Source organism: Acinonyx jubatus, chromosome D4, assembly GCF_027475565.1.
Source record: "Acinonyx jubatus isolate Ajub_Pintada_27869175 chromosome D4, VMU_Ajub_asm_v1.0, whole genome shotgun sequence".
NCBI classification, from domain to species: Eukaryota; Metazoa; Chordata; class Mammalia; order Carnivora; family Felidae; genus Acinonyx; species Acinonyx jubatus.
In genome coordinates, this window is record NC_069391.1 from 3,697,689 (window position 1) to 3,712,709 (window position 15,021).

Below are 15,021 nucleotides of genomic sequence, written 5' to 3' on the forward strand. Positions count from 1 at the left end.
CCCGCTTCCTGGGCGCCACCTGTCCCCCTTCATGGGCGCCACCTGTCCCCCCTTCCTGGGCGCCACCTGTCCCCCCTTCCGGGGCGCCACCTGTCCCCGCTTCCGGGGCACCACCTGTCCCCCTTCATGGGCGCCACCTGTCCCCGCTTCCGGGGCGCCACCTGTCCCCGCTTCCGGGGCGCCACCTGTTCCCCCTTCCTGGGCGCCACCTGTCCCCGCTTCTGGGGCGCCACCTGTCCCTGCTTCCTGGGAGCTTTCACGGGCTAGGCGCCGAGCTGGGCATGCTGCGTGCATTTTCTTAACACCCACTCTTGCCCTGTAGGAAGCTGCTGCTCTTTTTCCCATTTCACAGATGAGCTCACTGAGGCCAGGGCCAGAGAGGCTCAGCAGAGCTGGAAGTCAGAGCCTTTCACGAGAGGCAGTGCCCTGGGGTCTGGTGGGTGCCTCCTATGCCCAGGGCTGCAGGGTGCCGGTCAGTGTCCAGTGAGGGCCTGGGGTAACCTCTGTGAGTCAGTGGCCCTGGGCAGCGGCCCCCACCCTGCCTGAGTATGACTGGGTCTCCATGTGTAGCCTGAAGAGGAGACAGGAGGACACTGTGGTACAAGCTCGGGCCCTTCTTTGTCCGCCCCAGCCCTCAACCAGGTCTGTTAGGGGGATCCAGTCCGAGGTGGAGGCCCCTGTGGGTCTGGAGGCCCCTTATGGCCCCTCATTGTGGCTTCCACGGGAAATGTATACCCAAGGAGGGCAGAGGGGTGATTGGAATGAAGGTGCCGTGATGTCTCCAGATGTGTGGGCCCCGGCCGCCTTGTGGGACAGATGGCAGGGCTGGGGAAAGACCAGTAGGTCCCCTCAGGTCCATCCCAAAGGAGGAGGGGCGGGCGACCCCATTTTTCTCCTTTGAGCGAATGGGGCCTGGCCTGAAGTCAGCTGGGGACAGGCATCCTGCTGGCCTGTCACCCTAAGAAGGCTGATCAGGTGACACACGACCAGATGCCACCCAGACCATTTCTCCTTGTCCCTGGGGCTCTGAGCTGTACTCAGAGGGACAGCAGAGGGTGAGGCACAGAGGTGCCATGCTTCCGGCCTCCACTTACTGGGGCCTGGGGGTACCCTCCCCCGACTTGAGCCAAGCCGTGGAAGGTCAGACAGTGCGTGGGGCATGGCTGCCAACTGGGTCTCGGGGACCCGGGGACACTGGCCCCCCAAGGACACAGCCATCCCTGTGGCATTCTTTTCCCTACAGAAGCCTCCCCTCAGGACATCTGCTGTTTGCTGGGCGGCTCCCATTCTCCCCCAGGAACCCCCCAGCCCCTCGCCACAGACCTGCCCTCTCAGGCTGCCTGCTCCTGGGCCTGCATGCTGTGCACACTGCCAACAGGGTGGCCCAGGGTCACCCACAGGTTCCAGGGCCCTGCCTTTCCTGCCCTAGAGGGTCGGGGGCGGGGGGCAGATGCTGGGCTTGGCTGCTTTCCTTCTCTGTCCCTGGAAGGGAGTAGGAGCCGGAAACAAATGCCCCCCGCATCTGCCAGTTTCTGCCCAGGCTCCGGGGCAGTTTGCCTGAGAACCTGGCCCTCTGTCTCTTGGTAGATGGTTTCAATGGCGCCTGCACTGGGCATTGCTCTGAGCGTCTGGTTTTGTCTGTGGCGGCTGCTGCGTGAAGGGGCCAGAGCAGCCCCGCGTCTGTGTGACAGGGTAGGGACTCCAGGTCTGTCCCTCTCGGTGTCTGGCCCTGCCCCCCACCCCCCACTGGCTTCAGAAGGGGGCCCCAGGGGGTGGGGGAGGGGCTCAGGAACCATGTGACACGCAGGCCAGCTGCTCTGCCAGCGAGGCGGGTGGCTGAGTGCAGGGCCTGCTCTCTGGCCCTGCGGGAAGGGGGCGGGGGGTGCGGCGCCACTGCCTGGCCGAGGCCCCTGCTAGGGCCGGCCTTGACGGAGCCCCGCTGGGAGCCAGGTGCTATGTGGAGTTCAAGTGCAGTGCCCTCTGGCGGGTGGGTCCTGCACGGGGACCTCCAAATCGCTGCCACCAACCTGGGTGTTTTGGACATGGACTGGTTCCCAGCTGGGCCAAGTTGTGGCTCAGAAACCCTGGAGAAGAGCAGGTGCTTCCACTCGAGCCTCGGCCTTTGCAGGAAGCATTCTGACCCCTGAGAACGGGCCTGGGTGGTGGGTCCCCAGTCCAGCAGGGGGACAGCTGGTCCCCGAAGCCTGTCTTCTCTGACGCCTCTTCCAGGCAGGGAAAGGGAAAGTGAGCCTATGGCTCAGCTTTTCTGCCTCAGGAATCTCCCTTCCTCAGTGGAAAGGCCGGACCTCCACGTGTCCCGGCTATTTGACGGGCGTGGGCGTGGGAGGTGCCACTCGGGGTTGGGGTGACCTCCGCCTGTGGTTCCCCCTGGCTTCCCAGAAGCCGGCTGGCTCTCTCTCTGGAGAGAATGTGATCTCAGTGGCTTCCCCGTTGGCACGGTGCCCAGTGTGGGAGGGCGGCCACAGGCCAAAGGAAGTGGCCTTCCCGAGGGCAGCCCCCCCCCAGGGCCCTCAAGGGTGGGCAGGAGGCGAGAGGCCCAGGCGCCCCATCGCTGCCCCCAGGGGCGCAGTGGGGCCCAGCTTAGGCCAAGGGCTTCAGGGAGGGCACTTTCGCCTGGGTCTTCTGTAAGCTGCAGCTCACCTCGGGTCAGGGCAGTGACCCACACTCCCAGCTGCAGGTGAGGACCGGCAGTGTGGCCCTCTGCCAGTTGGAACCTCCCAGCTCCTCCCTCAACTCTCAGAGGTCCCCTTCCCACTGCGGGCACGCCCTTCCCTGGACAGGGGCAGGTGGGAGACGGGGCTGTGAGGCCCGGGCTGACGCAACTAAGTGGCCTTAGCCAGGGCTTGATGGTCACGGCTCCCCAGGCCAGCCTGTTCCATGGAAGGGGTGGCTGCCCCCTAAAACCAGGGCATTTCCTCTCTGGTCCTGGTCCAGGGAGCAGCCAGATGATCCCCCTTTCTACAGCCCTGTGATTTTGAGTCCCGTGAAAGCCCAGTCCTCTGCCCAGATGCCCGCACTGTCATCATTTTCACCCCGTCCCCATGCACGTGATGATGGACAGGGAAGGGGAACTCCTCTGTTACCCAAGAAAGGGCCCCGGGCTTGAATGAGCAGAAAGGGAAGGAAGTGGCGTCGGATGTGGCCTTCGGGGATGCCCAGCACCTGCCCCAGACCCGTGATGCTGACTCCGGGGCTGGGTCCGTAGGAGCTGCTGGGTCAGCCGAGGGGGGGGGGGGGGGGCACGATGATGAGCTGGGGAGACATGACGAAGGCCTGGGGCCCCAGACCGTGGGGGAGGCACCTTCCGGGTGGCACGAGCAGGTGGCTGGGGGTCTGGGAGCCTGGGGACTTGTCTCGCTCGTACCCAGCTTGTGGCTGGTGGAGTGGGAAGGGGGCGAGGCTGGGGGTGGTGTCCACCTGCCCCGATACTACTCCTGAGAGCCCTCGAGCCGTCGGCCCATTTAGTCCTGGCCTGGGGATCTGTGTGGACACCGGGCCTCAGCTGCGGACCGGAGGTTCATGAGGCAGCCCCTGACGCCCCCGCCTGGTGGCCGGGCACTGTCTCCACAGAGCTGCACGCAGGAGATCGGCGAGGAGCTGGTCAACGGGGTCATCCATTCCATCTCCCTGCGGAAGGTGCAGGCACACCACGGCGCCAACAAGGGCCAACGCTGGCTCGGGGTGAGTGCGGGCACAGGGGCCCCCACCGCCGGGACCCTGCGGAGGCCCGGGGGCCAGACGCCGCTCAGCGACTCTGTTGGGTTCCCTCCCAGGGCCTTCCTGCCTGAGGGCCCCACAGCCCCCCCTCCCAGAGGATCATGGGCCTTCGTGCCCCCCCCCCCCCCCACTGTCCAGTCCTGGGCTCGGCCGGGAGCATCCCTCTGCATGTATTTGATGAATATGAAAAAAGACGCTCTTTGGTAAAACATTTATATTTAAAAAAATATTTTTAATGTTTATTTATGAGAGAGAGAGAGAGAGCGCACACGCACTTGTGCGGTGGGGAGGGGCAGAGAGAGAAGGAGACAGAGAATCAGAAGCAGGCTCCAGGCTCTGAGCTGTCAGCACAGAGCCCGATGCGGGGCTCGAACCCACAAACCGTGAGATCATGACCCGAGTCAAAGTCGGATGCTCAACTGACAGAGCCACCCAGGCACCCCCCCCCCCAAAAAGACCCTTTTCGAAAAACACAACAAAGGCACTTTTCTGCTGTTTTTACTTTACGTTAGGCTGCAAGTGATTTTGTACGTTGCCCCAGTTTTTCTCGTTTTAATTCCTGCCCCCGGTTGTGTCAGGGGCCGTGAACCCGCCCTTGCAGACCCTCAAGCCCTTCCGCAGCACCTCGCTTAGAAGGGCTAGTTTGACCCAAAAGGGGCGGAGGCTGAGGCTACTATATAACTTGCAGTCTCCTGGGGCACAGCCCTGTGACCCCTCCAGGTCAGAGGTAGGGCCGGACTCAGCAGCACAACATTCCAAAGGGGAGGCCCGGTCGTCACGGTGATTCACCCTTTCATGCTCTAGGACCTGGTCTTGATTCCTTCCCACAGCTTTCCCCGGGGCTGCACTGAACATGCTGTATCTCTTCTCACCCCAGAATAAGCCTCTGTGTTCTCGTCTCTAGAATGGGCAGGTTTTGCCAGGGCTCACGGGAGTGATGCTCCTAATACAAGGAGGGGCTGTCGTTTTAAGTTCCCCTAACAGAATGGCCAGAAAGTGTTGGGTTAGTATTTTTTAGCCCTCCCCATCTCCAATTCCACTTTTTTTTTCAATGCTTTATTTTATTTTTGAGAGGGGGGGGGCAGAGTGCGAACGGCAGTGGGGGGCGTTGGGCAGAAAGAGGGAAACAGAATCGGAAGCAGGCTCCAGGCTCTGAGCTGTCAGCACGGAGCCCGACGTGGGGCTCAAACCCGCGGACTGCGAGATCATGACTTGAGCTGAAGTCGGATGCCTAACCCACTGAGCCACCCAGGTGCCCCTTCCGATTCCACTTCTTAAGCTGAGAACGTTTTTCTGCTGGGGGCACGCATGTCTGCGCCCTTGCCACATGTCACTGAGCACTTGGGAGTTCATCTGAGCCCCTGTGTCCCACCCCAGTGTGAAAATGAGTCAGCCCTGAACCTGTATGAGACCTGCAAGGTGCGGACGGTGAAGGCCGGCACGCTGGAGAAGCTGGTGGAGCACCTGGTGCCTGCCTTCCAGGGCAGCGACCTCTCCTACGTCACCATCTTCCTGTGCACGTACCGAGCCTTCACCACCACCCAGCAGGTGCTGGACCTGCTGTTCAAAAGGTGAGCACGGCCCCCGCACAGCACAGCGGCTCCCCGCCCCCTCCTGGCACCTTTTTGAGCCTCAGGTGTCTCGTGGGAACCCTGGGTGTCAGGAGGACCACCCCACATGGGGTCGTGTCCCACTGTTGGGACAAGTCCCCCACCCTGTGCCCGGCCCGTGGAGGGGGTTGCCTGGGGCTGCCGTGCTTCCTCTCTGCCTCCAGCCTGGGTGTCCCGTGCCTGGGGCAAAGCTGCTCTCGCCCTCGATTCCATATGGGGGACCCATCCTGGGGGTGGCCAGGGAGGGGTCCCCAACCCCCTCAGATGTCTGTACGGTGCTGGCTGGGCTTCGTTCACTCAACAAGTGGGCACGGAGCCCCTTCTAGACGCTTCGCATACCCCAGACCAGACTCTACCCTCCTGGGCTTCCGTTCTCGTCCAGAAGTCAGCCAGTAACCCTAGACATCATAGCAGGTACGGTAGATGTGATGCCCTCACGGCCTCCTCTAGATACGGATGCATCCTTCCTTATTCTGACGAGGACGGCGGACCCCAGGACCAACTGAAAAAGTGAGCGGACTTGGGAGCTGATGGGAGGACCCCCGTCTCCAAGGTGGGGGACATCTAGAGCGGGGGTGGGGGCGGGGGCGCTGGGCAGGGCCACGGCTCCCACACGAGCTGTGATTCCTGCTGGAGGGCCAAGGGGCGGGGGCCTCTCCTGCAGGAGGAAAGGAGTCAGACAGCCGTGGCTGGGGTCCTGGGCCCTGGGGAGCAGAAGAGAGGCCGGGGGCTGAGGTTGGCCCCTGAGAGAGTGGGTCCCCCCCACAGCCCACCCCAGCCCTTCCTGCCCGGCCCCGACCCGGGGTCCCAGGACGGAGGTGCGGGGGCCACCTGCTCACCCATCGACCTCACGCGTCAGTCCCCTGAGTCCAGCTGCCCGGACTGAGAACAGTGTTCCTGAGAATAGTGTCTGTGGGGAGAGGAGACCCCCAGGCGCCTCGGAGGCAGTACGGCAGCCATGGGTGCAGGAGCTGGGGACGAGGGGCCGTGAGAGCCCACGCAGGCTGGGAGGGAGGACGCTGCCTGTTCCCTCCTCCTCACACACTTACGCAGCACCTACTGTGTGCGGCCAGGGCAGGGACAGAGCAGACACGGCAGCCCTCCGCCGTCCTGGAGTTTACGCCCCCGGACAGACAGGGGAGGGGCAGGCCTCCCTGAGGAAGGCAGGGGTGCCCACACCATCGATGGAGGGTTCCCTCCTGTGGAGACGGCCAGGCCCCCGCCTCCTGACTGGACCTGCCCCTGCCTGGACGGCCAGTGGCGTGGGGGGGGGGCGGTGCTCAGGTGGGCCTGGCCTCTGGATGGAGGACCCCCAGGGGCGCCGCAGGGGGCCGTGCAGAAGGAAAGGCCGGCCGCTGACTCTGCTGCCTGCCCCCCCGCTCCCTCCAGTGCCATCTCCTCCATTCTGGGCACCTGGCTGGACCAGTACTCGGAGGACTTCTGTCAGCCCCCAGACTTTCCCTGCCTCAAGCAGCTGGTGGCCTACGTGCAGCTCAACATGCCTGGTTCTGACCTAGAGCGCCGTGCCCAGCTTCTCCTGGCCCAGCTGGAGCACGCAGAGCTCACAGAGGCCGAGCCCGAGGGTGAGAAGGCTGGGGGGTGGGGGATGGGGGTACACGGGGCCGGGGCGGTGCTGGGCCACCCAGGGAGGAGCCCCTGGGGGCTGATGTGGGGCCAGGAGCAGAGACTGAGAGCCCCGGCGGGGGACCGCAGGGGGGCAGAGGTCCCGGTGTGGGTTCCTGGCCGCGGCTTCCCCGGGAGGCTCTGGAGTGGGTTCTGTCTCTGCAAAGACATCTGGAAACTTCTCTCCTCTAGCTCTGTCGCCAGCTCCAGCGCCACTTCTAAAACCAGCTCCAGAACTAGAGCGGGCTTTGGCACCTGAGTCAGAACCAGAGCTAGAGCCGGCTCCAACACCAGCTCCAGAACCAGAGCTAGAGCCGGCTCCGGAACCGGCTCCGGAACCGGCTCCAGCCCCAGCTCCGGAACTAGAGCCAGCTCTATCGCAAACTGTAGACCTGGAGGCAGCTCCGGTGCCCGAGCCTCCCTGGCCGTCACCTGTGGCTGCAGAAAATGGCCTGAATGAGAAGCCTCACCTCTTGGCCTTCCCTCCCGACCTGGTGGCAGAGCAGTTCACACTGATGGATGCGGTGAGCAGTTTTTCTCAGCCGGGCAGGGCAGGGGAGCGCTTTCCTCCAGCCTCTGGTCCATTCCCTGCCATTCCCCGACATATCCCAGCTCCGTTCCTGCGTGGTCTCTGGACTGTGGATGCAGAGATGGGACCCTCCCCACCCCATCCCTGTGCGCAGTGACGATGGATTAAATGAGACGGGGCGGTAGAAGGCTGGGCGGAGCCCGGCCCATTCGATGGGGGGGGTGGAGCTCACCGTGGTACGTCCAGCTCCATGGGTCACTCCACCATCTGCTCGGGAGGCCTCGGCACCTACGAGGCACCTGCCGTGTCCTGGAGTTTACGGCAGACAAAGCCTGTGGGCGGAGCGCCCGCAGTGAGCGTGCATCTGGACAGGGTGGGGGGACCTGAGCCACGACGGGGGAGCCGAAGGTGCCGCCTGGTGTGCGCAGCTGTGAGCCAGCTTCTGGTGCTTGCAGTGAGTGAGGGTGGGCGTCTGAAAATGCCAGACGCTCTTTGCTGCCCGTGCGTCATCTGGGTCACTCGTGCGCTGGGCGCCCACGGTCGGCGGAGAACAGAGCCCAGAGGCACGGCCCCCACCCCGGGCCTGCGAGGCTCGAGCCACATCCTCAGCTTTCCCTGAGCTCCAGCCCTGACCGGGGACCCTGCCTGGGACTAGGGAGACCGGGGATGCTGAGCTGGGCCGTGGCAGTGCTAGGTGACGCTCCCCATGATCCCCCAGGAGCTGTTCAAGAAGGTGGTGCCCTACCACTGCCTGGGCTCCATCTGGTCCCAGCGGGACAAGAAAGGCAAGGAACACCTGGCTCCCACTGTCCGCGCCACAGTCACCCAGTTCAACAGTGTGGCCAACTGCGTCATCACCACCTGCCTGGGGGACCGGACTGTGACGGCCCGGGACAGGGCCAGGGTGGTGGAGCACTGGATCGAGGTGGCCAGGGTATGCCTTGGAGGGGCCCTGGGGAACCCCTTTCTCGCCTTCATCTGCCCTCAGGGCTGTGGTCTGTGGTCCACCAGCCTGCAGAGACCCCAGCCCTCCCTTCGCAGCGGCTCGCTGGCCTTGATTCACACATCCCACTGCCTCGATGCTCACTGCCCGCTTAACGTCCTCCCTCGTGTTGAGCTCAGAGCCTCCTCCTGGGAGTGTCATGGACGGGGGCCCAGATGCTCGTTGGGGCTCCCTGGGAGTCTGTGTCACCCAGGATGGAAGGTCAGAGCTCAGGGGACTGCACCCGCACCCCACGGCCCTTCTGTTCCTCTGCCAGGAGTGCCGTGTCCTCAAGAACTTCTCGTCTCTCTACGCCATCCTGTCGGCCCTCCAGAGCAACTCCATCCACAGGCTGAAGAAGACGTGGGAAGAAGTTTCCAGGTGGGGAGACCTCTCTCTGCAGGAGCTCCACCTGGAGGGACCCGGGACCCCCCAAGCGACTAAGCATTGTCCCCTCTGTGAGCCTGGGACCTGCCAGGAGGCAGCAAATCCTGAGGCCGGCCTGCTGGTTGGGGGTCCAAGTGTCCGTTGGCCTTAGGCCAGCACCTCTGCCCTGGGACTCAGTTTCCCTATCTGTCAAGCACTAGACAGAGCCACATTGGACATTTTCCTGTGTTTCCTTGCCAGCCACACCACTCTGTCCCCTTGAAATCCAAACCGATCCAAACAGAGCCACACACGTGGAGCTCGCCTCCCCCGGCCCACAGAGCGCCCTGGGCCCAGCAGAACCCCGGGTGAAAACCACCCGTCTGGGCGGTTGGGTCCTTGGGTCCTAAATGGATGGGCACTCACACCCCTCCCTGCCATTCCCATGGTTCTCCTCCCTTCCCCCACCCAGGGACAGCTTCCGCATCTTCCAGAAGCTGTCGGAGATTTTCTCGGATGAGAACAACTACTCACTGAGCAGAGAGCTGCTCATCAAGGTAAAGTCTGGGCAGAGGAGGGAGGTTCTCGGTGGACATTTCTTTGAAAAGTTCCAGTCCTATCTGGGCTGGACTTTGAGGAGAGTGGGATCTTTTTGGTGCATGGGCCGGTGGGAGGTAGTTTGGGGGACAGGAGGCCCCGGTAATGGAATGGTGTGGGAGCAGCTGAGGTGTTCTACAAGGCGGGGAGCGAGAGGGTGGCTGGATCGGCAGGTCTCCTGCTTCCTCCAGGCTGCTGGGCGGCTGGGGTCTGGGGTGGGAGGCTCCTTCCGTCGGTGCTGCAGCTCAGGGTGGGCACACCCCGGCTCCCTGGGGACAAGGCACCGCAGGGGGTGCCAGAGGCTAAGTCCTGAAGGGGCTGCTCGACCTTGGGTCCAAATGAGCAGTCCTGGGACGCAGCTCTGGGAGCCCTGGGGGACTCCTCACCCCGCCCCGGGGCAGGCGCCACAAACGGATCCCAGACATCCTGCAGGCTGTCACTGCAGGGCCTCAAATTAGCCAGATGACCAGTTAGCAGGAACAGATCTCCAGCCCACTCACCTCTGAGTCCCTGTAGGACCTTGGGCAGGTCACTACCCCTCTCGGGGCCTCAGTTTCCTTAGCGGGAGAGCGGAGGAAGGATGAGCCTGGGGTCCCTCTAGTCTCACGACTCACGGGGAGGCAGTGAGATACCAGGAGAAGAGGAGTGTGGGAGAGTTCTGTGCAGGGCCCCCACCTCGGAGAGGGCACGGGCTGCTGAGTCCTTGGAGACCTCCCGGAGGTGGGTGTCTTGCTCACCTGCACTTTCCAGACCAGGAAACAGGCTTGGGGAGGCCAGGCCACTGGCCCCACATTCCCACACCCCGGGAGCACCAGGGCACCCCACTGGTGACAGCAGAGCATTCGGACCAGTGACCAAGTACCAAGGTCAGGTCTGCTGGAGGGGAAAGAGGGGAAGAGAGGAGGGTCTCACTGATCCCGTCCCCAACCCTGGCAGGAAGGCACCTCCAAGTTTGCCACCCTGGAGATGAACCCCAAGAGAGCCCAGAAGCGGCCAAAGGAGACGGTGAGTACACTCGAGGCCGAGAGAGGTGAGGGGGGGCCGGCCCGAGGCAGGAGAGGAGGGGTCGCCCCCAGCCCTTCCACCCTGCCGCTGCAGTGACCTGAGCTCCTCTGGGCCCTGACAGGGCTGTGCCCTGACCAGCAGGGGGTCTCGAGGGTGCCGATGGCAGCTGGGCTCGGTGGGCTTAGGAGTGGGGAGGGTCCAGGGACCACAGAACCTCAGCGAGGTTGGGGTCTGTGGGCACTGGGAGGGAGTCTGGGGGAGACTGCTGAAGGTCCCCGGGCTGCTCCGAGTGGGAGGCTGGGGGAGGCCTCGGCCGTTGCTCATCAGCCCTACCCCAACGTCACAGGGTGTCATCCAGGGCACCGTTCCCTACCTGGGCACCTTCCTCACAGACCTGGTGATGCTGGACACCGCGATGAAGGACTATCTGTATGTGAGTGAGCCCCGGGGGCCGGGGCCGGGCGGGAGTGGGGCCGGGGTCCTGGAGCCCTAGGGGAAAGCGCCCCTCACCGAGCCCTGAGCTCTCAAGCGCTGGGCACACCTTGTCTGAGGGCCCCCAGCCACCCCCACGTGCCTGGGCTCCTGCCCCGCTCACCAGTGAGTAAACAGAGCTAGGTGCCCAGCCGCTGAGGCTTAGAGCTGCCCAGGGTCTGGCCCAGCTGCCCACGGCCCTCCCTTGGGCAGCAACCACAGGAGGAGAGAGGCCCGCCCTCCAAGCTGGACCTTCCTGCCTGAGGCCTCAATCCTTTTGTCCTCAGAGGGCTGGGCCAGTAGTTGTTTGAAGCTCTGTCCCTCTGCCCACCACCCCCTAGATCCTAGGACCACCCCCTCCCCAGGCCCAGAGGTGTGTGTGTGTGTGTGTGTGTGTGTGTGTGTGTGTGTGTGTGTGTTCGTCCACCCCGCCCCCTGGTGTATGCTGTCGGTAGTGCAGCCTGAGAGGGGCTGAGGGGTGGTTATGGGCAAGGGGACGCCTTCTGATGCTCGCTGGCTGTCTGCCTTCCAGGGGAGACTGATCAACTTCGAGAAGCGGAGGAAGGTGAGCGGCTGCCGTCCGTACGTGTTGGCGGGGGGGAGGGGGGGTGGAAATCAGAGACCTGCCTCAGCTGCATCCTGCTTCCTGTTATATTTGTGGGGAGAGTTGGATACACAGAGGAGGGGGGACCTCTCCCACTGGAGGGGGGTACAGGAGGCCAGAATCAAGGACAGCTTCCTGGGAGGGGCTGTTTTGTTAGAACAGAGTGGCCCTGGGCGGGAGTAGAGAGTAGGAGAGGACACAGAGACCCTGGGCCCCTGCCCCGCCCAGCACCCCCACCCACGACCTCCCCGGCAGCCCCTCGGGCCACACCCAGCACCGCATCTATCCCATCACTGTCCCGTCCTTCCCTCTGGGCCCCAGGAATTCGAAGTGATCGCCCAGATCAAGCTGCTCCAGTCGGCCTGCAACAATTATAGCATCACACCCGAGGAGCACTTTGGGGCCTGGTTCCGGGCCATGGAGCGACTCAGCGAGACGGAGAGGTGAGGCTGGCTGGGTGCGGGTGGGGCACGGCAGGGGCAGGCGGGCTGTGGTGTGGGATCTTGCTCAGGACCGGGCTCTGTTGCCTGGTGGTGGCTCGGCGTCTGGACCCCCACTGCCAGGCAGGTTCTGGGAGGGAGACCCGAGTGTGCCTCCTGCTCGCCTCACGGCTGCCTCTGTCCTGTAGCTACAACCTGTCGTGTGAGCTGGAGCCCCCCTCCGAGTCGGCCAGCAACACCCTCAAGGCCAAGAAGAACGCGGCCATCGTCAAGCGCTGGAGCGAGTGAGTGGCCCCGGGCTGGCAGGAAGGGCTCCCTCGGGGCTTACAGAAGCCTCAGGCTGAGCGCGACTGGGGCCACTTGTCTACCCTCCCTGGGCCTCAGTTTCCTCCTCTGTGAAATGGGGCGATCCTAAATCGATCGCTTCCAAAGCAGGGACAGACGTGGTGCCGGTGACTGACCGAGCCCTTGGCGCAGAGCCCGGAGTGCCGAGTGTGGGGGTGGGGGCAGGGGTGGGATGTGTCCCAGGGGAGGCCCCCCGAGTAAGCTGAGCCGTCCACGCAGCCGCCAGGCCCCCAGCACGGAGCTCAGCAGCAGCGGCAGCTCCCACTCCAAGTCCTGTGACCAGCTCCGGTGCGCCCCCTACCTCAGCAGCGGGGACATCGCTGACGCACTCAGCGTCCACTCAGCCGGCTCCTCCAGCTCCGACGTGGAGGAGATCAACGTGAGCTTCGTCCCGGAGTCCCCCGACGGTCAGGAAAAGAAGGTGACCGCCCGCCCTTTCTCCCCGACGGCTCTTTGCGGGGCCCAGGGCCCCCCACGCCACACCCGTGAGCGGCCGAGGGGCGCTCCCGGCTCCCGAACAGAGCACCCGGGGTCCCCCGGAGCCGGGCGCTGGCCCGGGCGTCCTGCTGACCGTGCCGTCCCCACAGTTCTGGGAGTCGGCCTCCCAGTCGTCCCCGGAGACCTCCGGCATCAGCTCAGCTTCCAGCAGCGCGTCCTCCTCCTCAGCCTCCACCACGCCCGTGGCTGCCACGCGCACCCACAAGCGCTCCGTCTCAGGGGTCTGTGGCCACAGCGCCTCGCTGCCCCTCTACAACCAGCAGGTGGGCGACTGCTGCATCATCCGCGTCAGCCTGGATGTGGACAACGGCAACATGTACAAGAGCATCCTGGTGAGCGGCGCGGGCGGGCGTCCCCGTGCCCGCGCTCTGCCGGGCTGCACGCGCGTGCCGGGCTCCGCCCCCTGCCCGCTGTCCTGGAGCCGGCCTTCCGGGGCGGTCGGGAAAGACAGATGGTCGGCGGACAGAAAGAAAGCAGCTTCCGTGGAGATCCGGGGCCGGGGAGGGCTTCACAGACAAGGCACCCGAGGCGGGCAGGGAGGCGGGGAGGCCTGAGGTCCGCGGCTCGGGGCCTGGATCTCCGTGGCGGCAGACAGAAGCCGCTGCTGGCTGGGGTGACGGGTCGGGTGACTCAGGGCTTCTCTGCGGGGGTGGGCTGGTGGCCGGAGAGGCGGAGGGGCCGGTCCGGAGGCGGTCAGGCGGGGAGAACGGTGGCCACCAGGCTGGTGGCTGTGGAGGTGACGGGCGGTATGAGACGTTAGATGTCATTCAGCGCCTGAGATCAAGCCAAGGGGATTTGTCTCCAGACACTGTGTGTGCTGCTGGTGGGGGCAGGGACTTGCGTTCCAGAACTCAGTCTGTAGACGAGCCCTGTGCACTCTCTGGAGGTCCCCCATCCTGTCACAGTGCCCGCGTTCCCTGGGGCAGCGTCCTCGTTGGCCCCTGGCGTGTGCCCCTTCCTGGGCGGGAACCGGCCGCGGGAGACCTAGTTCGCAGCTAGCAGCCCCAAGGAGCGAAGAGAAAAGGCTTTTCTCCCGGGGCCCCGCAGCCAGACGGCCATGCCTGAGGGCCGTTCACAGGGACAGGCTGGCTGAGAGGGGAAACGTGCTTCTGAAAGAACCTCAAATATGTGAAAATGCACGCACGCGTGACCCTGTCCTTGTCCGTGCGGGCTGCCGTTAACAACGGGTCAGGTGCCCGTTACATACCCACCGCGTACTGAGCTGCTCTCCCCGCCAGGAACTAGCCTGACTGTCCTTAAAGAGCTGCCTGCATGACCCCACGTCCGAGGCCCGTCTGCACTCTGGCCTTTGGGGTCGAGGCAAGATGGGTGGCCTGTGCTGGCCACCACAGCAGCCTCTAGCCAGTGCAGGCCTGGCCTACAGGCAGCCCCTGGGCACCTGGCCAGCTCCTCTCCTACCTCCAGGGCTGGGACTAGACGCCCTCTCCTCCCTGGGTTCACTGATCCCATTGTCCCGCCGGGCCGGGATCCAGGGGAACAGCCCCCGGGAGCAGGCAGGTTCCCACGGTGGCATGGGAGGTGGCTTGTAGGAGAATGGGGGGGGGGGGGGGCAGGAACAATGGGGAAAAGGCCCTCATCGTAGTGTGGGGGCCTCCTGGGGCAGGACCAGGTGGTGAGGCGCCCGTGGACCCAGCCAGAAGCTGAGCCTTTGAACGCAGCACGAGGCAGCTCCGAGGGTCCCTGGTGCTATGCTCTGTGGAGGCTCCTCCTGGACCCTCGACCTCATGGCTGCCCCCTCTCTGATCCAGGTAACCAGCCAGGACAAGGCTCCAGCCGTCATCCGCAAGGCCATGGACAAACACAACCTGGAAGAGGATGAGGCCGACGAATACGAGCTCGTGCAGGTTATCTCCGACGACCGCAGTAAGTCCGGGGCCAGGCAGGCGGGCTGCGGGGGGGGCGGCACCACACCCCAGGCCCACGGCCCCGCACTCCCTGGGGCAGCGTCCTCGTTGGCCCCTGGCATGTGCCCTTTCCTGGGCGGGAACCGGCCGCGGGAGACCTAGTTCGCAGCTTAGCGGCCCCAAGGAGCGAAGAGAAAAGGCTTTTCTCCCGGGGCCCCGCAGCCAGACGGCCAAGCCCGAGGGCCGTTCACAGGGACAGGCTGGCTGAGAGGGGAAACGTGCTTCCGAAAGAACCTCAAATATGTGAAAATGCACGCACGCGTGACCCTGTCCTCGTCCGTGCGGGCT

General features: G+C 64.5%; 1 protein-coding gene across 6 annotated transcripts in view; it reads left to right on the plus strand.

Moving 5' to 3' along the window:
• Positions 1 to 15,021, plus strand: part of RALGDS (ral guanine nucleotide dissociation stimulator) — a 31,290-nt gene that overhangs the window by 13,811 nt on the left and 2,458 nt on the right. For 3 of the 6 annotated variants that reach the window (XM_027035522.2, XM_027035519.2, XM_027035517.2), the window contains exons 2-17: positions 3,592 to 3,702; positions 5,116 to 5,309; positions 5,760 to 5,858; positions 6,738 to 6,931; positions 7,164 to 7,495; positions 8,219 to 8,434; positions 8,760 to 8,863; positions 9,321 to 9,405; positions 10,382 to 10,450; positions 10,797 to 10,883; positions 11,454 to 11,486; positions 11,847 to 11,968; positions 12,154 to 12,249; positions 12,530 to 12,731; positions 12,898 to 13,140; positions 14,578 to 14,692. In XM_027035522.2, the coding sequence (XP_026891323.2) occupies positions 3,592 to 3,702; positions 5,116 to 5,309; positions 5,760 to 5,858; positions 6,738 to 6,931; positions 7,164 to 7,495; positions 8,219 to 8,434; positions 8,760 to 8,863; positions 9,321 to 9,405; positions 10,382 to 10,450; positions 10,797 to 10,883; positions 11,454 to 11,486; positions 11,847 to 11,968; positions 12,154 to 12,249; positions 12,530 to 12,731; positions 12,898 to 13,140; positions 14,578 to 14,692 (2,302 nt within the window). The remainder of the gene's footprint in view (positions 1 to 3,591; positions 3,703 to 5,115; positions 5,310 to 5,759; positions 5,859 to 6,737; positions 6,932 to 7,163; positions 7,496 to 8,218; positions 8,435 to 8,759; positions 8,864 to 9,320; positions 9,406 to 10,381; positions 10,451 to 10,796; positions 10,884 to 11,453; positions 11,487 to 11,846; positions 11,969 to 12,153; positions 12,250 to 12,529; positions 12,732 to 12,897; positions 13,141 to 14,577; positions 14,693 to 15,021) is intronic. The other 3 variants (XM_027035520.2, XM_027035518.2, XM_027035521.2) reach the window with 2 other exon arrangements.